At 39.1% G+C, this 10,402-nt stretch overlaps 1 protein-coding gene across 1 annotated transcript in view; it reads left to right on the forward strand.

Moving 5' to 3' along the window:
• The window catches only part of b3galt1b (UDP-Gal:betaGlcNAc beta 1,3-galactosyltransferase, polypeptide 1b), a 51,571-nt gene extending 42,465 nt beyond the window's left edge, over nucleotides 1–9,106 (forward strand). Inside the window, exon 2 of the mRNA XM_004081738.5 lies at nucleotides 6,684–9,106. Coding sequence (XP_004081786.1) covers nucleotides 6,920–7,906 — 987 coding nt within the window. The 5' untranslated portion in view covers nucleotides 6,684–6,919 and the 3' untranslated portion in view covers nucleotides 7,907–9,106. The remainder of the gene's footprint in view (nucleotides 1–6,683) is intronic.
• Nucleotides 9,107–10,402: the final 1,296 nt, after the last annotated feature.

Below are 10,402 nucleotides of genomic sequence, written 5' to 3' on the forward strand. Positions count from 1 at the left end.
TCCTCTATTACCAGCTACTTTCATGTCTTCAGTCACTGTGAAGACTCATGACCTTCGTCTTCTCTCTCTTCCTACGAACCCGCCTTCCTCCTCTCCTTCTTTGAACAGATAGCAGTCGTTGTTAAGTTGGCCTCTACCAATATAAAATGGATATCATAGGTCTGATTTGCATATTTGGTTTGGCAAAGATTTTATGTTGATTGCCCTTCCTGACATGACCCTCTGTATTTAGCTGGTCTTGGGACAAGCACAATGAGACCCTGGCTCTGGCCTCCTTGTGGCTACATTGCCCAGAAGTCTTTGTGTTGCTGGTTATTGCCACTTTTCTAAATTGAAGTATGAATTGTTCTTAAAATAATTTATTGAAAAGCCTCAGCCAGCAGACCTGATATTGTTTCCATAAAGATAAGGACTAAACTCTTCTGCCTGAACTTTGCTTTTCCTACATGTCCTTTTTTTCTTTTTGGAGTTTATAAATTGACTTTCACAAGCACTTTGAGGAATTCAAAGTAATAAGTCAAGAAAATCAAAGAAACTGAAAAGAAAAACTGTTTACTGGTACCTAAAGCTAAAAAGCCTATATTTTATTTCAGCTTTATACTATTGCACTGCTCTACTGTTTCTGATTTATATGACAGATTCTTTTAGCATAAAGTTGTCTCTTCAATGACCCTGTAACATCAGTTATGACTAAACAGTTTTCCAAAAATTTGTCAGAAGATTACTGTATTTTTTTTTCTATTGATAACTAGAGAGGATTATTTTAAATCAGACGAAGTGTCAAATAGAAACTGAACAGAGCTGAGTTAGTAAACAAAACAAAGGTGTGAGCAGTAAAAAATCGGCTAAATACAGAACACGGGATGGAATCGAGAAATAAAAATAAAACGTCGGATGAACTACAACAAAATTACCTAAAGGATTAAGAGTCTGAACCTAAGTCAAAAATATCAACATCTCCCATAGGAGAAATCCAGATAATCCAGAACTCTATATATTTGTGTAATAATATACCGGTATGTATATTTTCTCCTCTTTTGAAGATGTTTGCATATGTCCTTTACAAATAGCCACACATCTTTATGTATCAACAAATTACTTACTGGTAGACATAAGTGTTGCTTCTAAGAAATAGACTTCTAGAAATAGACTTCTTCTAACAAAACAGACTCTACAGCATTTAAAAGCTGCATTAAGTATTAATGTATTTAAAACACACTGCCTAGCTTTAAACATCTGGGCTTTGTGAGAGCCACCTTAACTGAGAGGTGTTTGTTCATTTTCTTTGCATCTCTCATGAAAGATTTTTTCAAACCTGTAAATGTTATGTCTGGATATTTTCTGTGGCTAAGCAAGTAAGTATAATTTCCACATTGCAGCATCACAGTTTTCAAAATGACCAGAGGAACACAATATGTACAATTTGCAAAAGTATAATGCATCACAAATGAATACACAATCACTCATAGAGAAGGTATGAGGTCATAGCACCATGAGTCAGAGATTTTGAACATTAGAGACAGCTTTGAGTGAATAACTGTGACAATCACAACTTTTATCAATGAATTGATTAGGAGCAGTGCAAGTTACAACCTACCGATACATGAGTTTCAGCTGCATTCATTACCATTGCTTAAGACAACTATTAAATCAGGGGTACCCAATACATAGTAGAAAGTGTGGGTAGTTCGAGGGGCCAAATAAACCAAAAAAGACAAAAAAAATTTATTAAATTGCCATCAGCCTATCATTATCCTCACTGTGAAGCATGTCACTTCATTTCCCCACAGAATGGCAATTGAACATGCTCTGATATGCGTGTTCTGACAAAACTGAGCGCCACGCTCTGCTAGCAAAATGGAGTTTTTCTTCTCTTTGTTCTAAACTTCAGGCATGAGCATTCAGCGTCAGACTCCTGACTATTAATGTAGCTTCTAATGTGCCTTATATATTTTTTTGAATGGCCCAAGGTGTCACTGTAATAATCAGTTCTATAATTATGACAGGATTTTTTTTGTTTTCAATATTTTTTTTAAATCCCTCTTGATGTGAGGAATAATGACCGACGAGGTGGCCATGAAGCCTGAACTATCCTACGTGCAGTCCGTTAATTTCTGATAATGGACACCTTGAAGGGCATTATTTCGCCTATCCCATGGTCAGAAGAAATGTGTATTTGTTCAACTTTTAGTTCTTCAATCTTGTTTTTATTTTTTGTTTGTTTAAATCGCTTTTTCACAAAAAGCAGACAATTTGACACGTGGTGTGACACTTTGTCATGGCCTTGACTGATCTCCGATTCGATTCCCGCCTTACCCGCCCATATGTCGAAGCGTCCTTGGGCAAGAAACTGAACCCCACCTTGCCTCTGATGGATGGTTGGCGCCAGTGTTTATAAGTGTACACCATTTAGCATCAGTTCAGTGAGAAAGCTCACCTCTTACTGTCCACTTTTGTCCAGAGGGTGAGGCAAAAGTTTGTTTCAAAGAAACAAAGTGTAAATAGTTCAATTCCTGCTAGTGTCTCAAACTCATTCTTCTTAGATCCTCTTCTCCTCTTCTCTTCTGCTGCATTGCAGTCCTTAAAATGATCAAAGTACCCAGATATTAACAGGGTTAATCCCCATAAAAATCCCTTGTCTTTTTTACTGTCTTGCTGTTGTGATAAACTGTGGAATAAGGTATGACTATCTGTTTTTTTTATGTGAATAATTGGAAACCAAATGGTTTTTAAGCCAGCACAGCGATATAAAACATTTGGCCTGTGTGATCGTAACGTATTTTTTAGGTGTGGTATTTGTAAGGGATAATGGTCGACGAAGTGTGATTTATAAGAAATTAACACAAGTCGTGGAAGCCTGAAACGTTCAACCCGAAGCGGAGGACAGTTCCGGGTCATTTATGCACTTCTGCGAAGTGCGTTCATTTCTGATAATGCACACTTCAAAGGCCATTACCCCACTTATACCATGCTCACTTACAAAATAAATAAATATTCAGTTCTTAGTACTTAGTTTATGTTGTTTTTTTACTATTACTATTTAGACTATTTGTTATGTGGTGCAAAGCGTTCTCACTGTAACACCAGTGTGTGAATGTGTGTGTGACTGGGTGAATGGGTCCGTGACTGTAAAGTGCTTTGTCCTTTTAGGAAGAAAGGCGCTATATAAGTATACGCCATTTTACTATTTAACATGACAACGCGGTTAGCTGGCACCGACCTCGACTGCAGCGGCAAAAGAAAGAAATATATATGCTGGTCGTCACAATAGGTTAAATAAAGCATCAGAGAGAGAAAGTTTAATTCTTACCGTGAGTTTTTGTCCAGATAATGAAGCAAAAGTTTGTTTTAAAGAAGCCAGCGCAGTGATATTGAACATTTAAGCTATGTGACCAGAACTTCTTTCTGCAGCCAATCAGAAACGAGAATTCACCCAAACCATGGTATAAATACTAATAATTTGTTGATTTTTTGATGGTCTATACGTACGTTTTATAATTGCAACTCTTGTAACAAAATAAAATCAATTAATACCAGCCCCCCATGTCAGCTTCATGTGGGTGTATCTAACAATAATGACTTTTCTCTTATATTTTTAAATTTGACGTTTATTAAATTCCACCTGACGTACTGGCTGGCAGTTTCATTTTTATCACTTCATTTCGTCTTCAGACATCAAAATAATGACAATCATTATAACTGTCATTATCATAACAGGGTAGCCGTTCATCATTCCATGTGTGACAGCAAAAATTCAACCCATTTCCTCAGGTGAAAGCTGTCAGCCTGCCTGCTGTGGTTTGTCGGCACACTCGTCACTGCGGGTCAGTGTAGAATCAAAACATGAATAATTCAATATCACTTCAGTTTTGCTTACACATCCTACTTCCTGCGTTCAGTCAGTGCCTATCAGTTTTTGACATCCCCAAGTATTAAACTTCTATTCCTTCAGCACCAGAGCTACTGACAAAATTGGCAGTCTCATTTGGATTTAGTAGTTTGAAGGCATAGAGGAGACTAACACAAGCTTAGAAAGACCACCTGGGGTAATGTGTTACTCACCGGCAGTAAAATTAGCTGTCACATCAACATCTTCTCTGTGCTGTCTCATAAATATTATGGCTCAACATGGCAAGAAAGAACTGAGAGCAGGAAAGTAGGGGGGTCACTGTTGCCATGTTTGGTGGGAAATATAAAAACACATCAAAATCACAAGTTCATTCTTTTCTTGTCTGGTTTTTCTGCGACTTAAAAAAGTGACACCAGTGTAAATATTGTGAACAGGTTAAGCAACGTTTTATGCTTTTCTCTTTTTGTTCTTCCACATCTAAAAAATGTTATCAGAAAATTTGATGTCTGGAAAAAGAATTGCAAATATCTTTGCTGAAAGTGTCATTTGAAAAAGTTCTACATCAAAAAAGCTGTTTCTCATCATGAGTTGGACAAACAGAAGCAACAGCAAAGTGTTTTATTTTACAAAAAATATATCTTTTTTTTTTTCAAAGGATGTTTGTGTGTCTTTGTTGGAAATCCTATGTCTTTTGGGCTAACAGAGTCCTTTTGTGTGAGAGAACAGACTGAAGGTAATTGCACTCAGTTGTAAAATGGAATACAAATTACAGCATGTCATTGTGGCTACATTTTATTTGCCAGACTGGCTTCTGCTGCTCTCGGGTTTTGAAAAAGGTATATAGATTTTTCACAGGCATTGTAGAGACAGTGCTGTAAGTGCATCATCAAAGTGACTGTGAGCTTCTAAAGCTCTGAGACATGATGCACAGCTTAAAATATGGCATAGGTGCTCAGCCACCTCCAGAAAAGCACAGCGAGACAAGAGAAAACTGACCAAAAATATGGTGCATCTTACAACAGAACTAGAGTCTTCAAAGTTCTTGGACAAGGCGGGGTCAACGCCAGTTTTCAGCTTGAATGAATGCCATCTTGGCTGGTTATGATGCCACAACCTTTCTTTAAAAGAGGCAGAAGTGACAGACACACCCTGTTTGATCTTTGCAATGCAGAGGACAATCATTTGTCAATCAAAAGATCACACTCACATTTGAATGCAACTATTAGAAGTCAGAATCTGTCTCCACCTTTGGTCACTGTCTCCAGAGTACAGAATGCAGATCACCTCCCAGCAACCCCAGTGTGTACTTCCTGGTTGCCACACACCTGACTCAGTATGAAGTTTTATTTGTGCCATTCTTCCTTCTTTACTGGGCATTACATCCTAACCCAGTTTCTGACTGTGTTTGCCTGCCGCCTGCCCTGAATCTCGGCTGGATCCTGACTACTCCTATTTCTCCGTTGATGCTCTCGTGCTCATTATTGACCCCTGCCTGCCTGACCCTGATTTAGCTTTGTGGACTTTTAGCTGAGCTAATAAACCTGCTGCATTTCGATCCAGCCATCTGCCTGTTCTTGTGAAAGCAGGTTTTATCCCAAGTAAATAAAATAAACTGAAATTCAGAAAAAGAGAGAACCACAGTACAGGTTTTATGGATTTCAATTACTGTATTCTCTGAACTATTACGCATGCTTAAAAGCCTTAGTTTTTTTAAAATTATTTTCTTATTTTAATAACAGTGCGCCTTATAATCTGGAGCACACTATTATGTGGATTTCTTTATATAAGGATTAATTCAGGTTGTGCTTACTGAAGCTCAAGCGATTTTGAGAGGTACACAGTGCTCTGTCAAAATGTCAGTCTGTTTTTTTAAGCGTTCCAAACAAACATTGGGTTTTATTGTGATGGTTGGGAGATACAGGTATTGTAAATACACTAACATGCCTAAAGCTTCTAACTCGGCTAACGTAGCGTGTTTCAAGCAAATTCTAGAGTTATTGTGAATAATTGTGAATAAAGTCTAACTGACATACAGACTTGTCCATGACTCTTTTGACTCGCTGAATGCTTCCTTTAGTTCAAAAATTTGAACTAAAATGCTCTGATTATTCGTTGGCTGTGCGCCTTATTATCTGGTGCACCCTATACTGTTGAAAATATGGTATCCCCATTTTATTTGAAAGTGAACTGTAAACATTAGTATTTTAGTTATTTGTGTTGTAAAGTTGTGCCATTCTACATTGGTGCGAATTCAACTTGATTTTCTCGTGTAGTAATGCCACCTAGAGGTTACTTGATAAACTGGCGTGGCTCCAGTTTTTGTTCATTTGTTCATTTCAAAGAGGCCTCAAACAGAAAGTGTAAATTTTGCCCCTTGAATTAAAATCGTTTTATTATTTATTTTACATAAACACAGCAGCTTGCAATGTTTGAGGTTTTCCTTTTTGTTTTTTATGTAGTACTATATCCCAGTTGGTAAAGTTTTGATGTAGTAAGTTTAATATAAAGTAGGACAGATGATGCCAATGTGTCAAATATCCAAAACACATTGGCATTTCTGAAAGATTGATCTGTCGTGACCTTTTAAGTGTATGCCTTTCTTATTTCTTGGCATTTCTTATATAAAATGCATTAATACAGGAAATTCTAACATTTTCCTATTTCTTAGATCTTTTTGCTGACAGCAAATTCTGATGTTTCCCCGTTTGAATTGCTTCTACTAAGTTTGCGGAATTTAAAAGAAAAGCTTATGACTTATTCAGAAATATATTTTTAGGGCCATATGTATATTTTATATTGATGTACTGTTTCTCTGTTGCTCTGTGTCTTTCAGATGTAAATGGGGATGCGGCAGTATTTCCAGGAGGAACTTGATGTCCGTTCAGTTATAAAGTGCTTTGCATTAAAAAACAAACATTGTCTCCTTCTCTGAAAAATAATCCATTATTGACAATTAATGTCAAACTGCACGCTGGAGCAGCTTCATGCTGCCTCACCGTGTGGAGAATCACTAATGGAAAGAAAGCCTTATAAGATCCAGCTCATCAAACTACACCTGAGAGCAGCATAATGCCCTCGAAAGTGTCGTGCCTTTACCTGTTGACAGTGGTCTGCTGGGCAAGCGCTCTGTGGTACTTAAGTATCACCCGCCCAACATCCACCTACGTGAGCCAAATGTCTATACCTATAAGAAAGACGGTGAAATCTCACAAAAACACCACCTTCACCAACATCCGCACCCGCTCGCTCAACCCACACGCCTTCGAATTTGTAATCAACGAGCCCAAGAAGTGCGAAAGCATCACCCCTTTTCTGGTTATCCTCATCAGCACCAATCACAAGGAGTTCGATGCCCGGCAGGCCATCCGGGAGACATGGGGGGATGAGAGCACCTTCACTCAAATCCACATCCTTACCATCTTCCTTCTGGGCTGGAACTCAGATGATGTGCTGAACCAGATGGTGGAGCAAGAAAGTCAGATCTTTCATGATATTGTGGTGGAGAACTTTATTGATTCCTACCACAATCTCACCCTGAAAACCATGATGGGCATGCGTTGGGTGGCTACTTTCTGCCCAAAGGCGCAGTATGTGATGAAGACGGACAGCGACATCTTTGTCAACATGGACAACCTGATATACAAACTTCTAAAGCCAACCACAAAACCAAGAAGGAGATACTTTACTGGTTATGTAATAAACGGCGGTCCAATCAGAGATATGCGCAGCAAGTGGTACATGCCCAGAGACGTGTATCCAGACAGTAAATACCCACCGTTCTGCTCAGGCACTGGCTATGTGTTCTCAGCAGATATAGCTGAACTAATCTACAAGACGTCATTGCACACAAGACTGTTGCACCTTGAGGATGTCTATGTGGGGTTGTGTTTGCGCAAACTGGGTATACACCCTTATCAGAACAGTGGTTTCAATCACTGGAAAATGGCATACAGTCTCTGCAGATACAGGAGGGTTATCACCGTCCACCAAATCTCACCGGAGGAGATGCACCGGATTTGGAATGACATGTCCAGCAAAAAGCACCTCAGATGTTAGAAGACCGAGGGAGGAGAAAAGCCTTTCTAATTTATTCATTTTTTTGTTTTGTCATTTTGTCTGTTTTAATATATTACAATGAATAATTGGTGAATGCTGAGGGGCTCATCACAAGCCTCCATGCCATTGCAGGTGTATTTGTTAACATTCATGTTTCTGCTGATTGCACCTCCTGATTGTTAATTGAATTTTAAGGCTTGAATACTTGATGCATACTTCAATATAACGTCATTGCAAGGACTGTTTCTTCTTCTTGTTTGTGCAGCAAGTCCAGTTGGTGCAAACTAACCGGCAAAGACAGCATATCGCTCAGACAGCCTTGATTTAAGCCCTCACTCTGACCTCTTGGCAGCTTAAGTGTCCTTGAGCAAGAGTCGATACAAGCTCCACTGCTGTTGACCCAGCACCCTGACCCCAGCCAGCCAAAGGAGAAGAATGTAAGAAGTGAAGCATTAGAATATCTGTAGTTTAGGAGAGCCAGAAAGCAAATATGACCACCAGGCTGATATGTCTTGCTTCTCTCCGCAATTTGTCTTTAATAAGTCTTTAAAAAAGCTGCTGTGTACTATCAATATCCAACCCCTAGTAAGCCAAGATGATGCTTTGATGATAATTTTCCATGAGAGACTCGCAGCAATTATTTTGAATTTTCTCTGATGACTTTGTTTACACGCTATCATCGCATTGCCTTCTCGCTCTCTAAAGAAGTTATGTATATTTACGCACTTTTTATGCATTTCCTCATTTTCCCACTTTGCCACTTTGAAGCTGGAGGTAATTATGGGTCTCAGCTACATCTTCTCATTACTGCAGCTGCTGCTCTGGGTTGTTTTTGCTGAACATCAGCAGCTGTTTCAGCTCATCAGCTCCTCCACACATCAAGAGACTTCTGTATCACGCTGTGTAGGTCCGAGTTTCATTGTCGCTGGGGCCGTTACGGGATAGATGTGTCGTCATTAGCGTCGGGCATATAAGAGAGAGCCGCTGCCGACTGAACTTTTGCAGTTTCTTAGAAAAAAACAGCTGCGGCAGCCAAATTATTTTCTTTATATTTTTTTTTCCTGACGTTTTTTAGTATGAATACCTGCTGTGATAATAAATGTGGCAACAACTCTACCAACAGAGGTTGTTGTTGTAATCTATTGTATGCTTTTTTATATTAAAAACAAATACTTGAATAATAAAATGTGCTAAAATCTATTAAGTGTCTCCTTCCTCAATGTAGAAATTGTTACACTTTGAATGTGTGTTAGAGTTGCTCTTTTTTGTGAGGATTGATGCTGTCTTATTTATTTTTTGTTCCCAAGTTTGTGTTAGATTGTGTTTTTAAGGGTTATTGTTCTCTCTTTTGACAGACGGTGTCAGGTACTCTCTTTTGTCACTCTTTTGTTTGACCTTTTGTCATGTTCAAAGTTTAGTTGTTCTGTTTCCAGCTATGAAAAAAAAAGTACTTATGTTTTTGCTTTTATGTAGAAGCTAAAATAAGGTAGCAATAATAAAGGTAGTAAGGAGCAGAAGTTGTTGCATATCCGATCAATAGGCGTGGAGGGATTGAAAGTAAGCAGCAAGTTTGAATTCATTATTTTGGGGTCCATCTATCCATTTAATCCCTTTTTGGAGTCATGGGGCTGCTGGAGCCAAACCAGGGACTATTGGGTAAAGGCAAGATACACCCTAAACATATCTTCAGTCTCTTCCAGGGTCACATAATCGCACACACACCCACACTCTCACACTTAGGGGCAATTTAAAGACAATTCACCTATAAAGCATGTTTTTGGAGTACCTAGAGAACTCTTGCATGCACAGGGAGGACATCCAAACTCCACAAAATGGTCCCAACTGGCCTTCTCATTGTGGTAAATGGCGTATACTTATATAGCGCTTTCTACCTTCTTTTGAAGGCCCAAAGTGCTTTACAGTCATAGTCCCATTCACCCATGCACACACACATTCACACACTGACAGCGGCTCCACTGCTGGACACTGGCGCCAACCTCCCACCAGAGGCAAGGTGGGGTTCAGTGTCTTGCCCAAGGACACTTTGCCACATGGGTGTGCAAAGTGGGAATTGAACCTGCAATTTTACGATCATGGGTCGACTGCCCTACCGCTGCACCACGGCCGCCCCTATGAAGGGACCAACAAAAATCCATCCTTCCTTTTGAATTGTTCAACAGAATCTTTTTTAGAAAAACAAACTAGGAAAGCAGGTAAAAATGATGGATCCCCTAACTTTTTTTTAAGTCTTTCTGATACACTGCAGCACATTTCACCCCAGAATATCTGGATATCCTCAAGAAATTATTGAGTCTGGACAGATTGAAACCAAATTTGAACCTGGATTGATTGTTTCTTGACATTCTGTGCCAGATGCAGCAAAGCAGCCTGAGACCATAACAGAGTTGTCCCTCTGTTTCCTGGTAGACTTATTTTCTTCTTTTCAGGAATCCTTCATTTCTGTCTGACATGAAGAAAATATGCCTTGCCAAAAGG

This window comes from Oryzias latipes, chromosome 21 (assembly GCF_053564925.1).
Source record: "Oryzias latipes strain Hd-rR chromosome 21, Olatipes_Hd-rR_3.1".
NCBI classification, from domain to species: Eukaryota; Metazoa; Chordata; class Actinopteri; order Beloniformes; family Adrianichthyidae; genus Oryzias; species Oryzias latipes.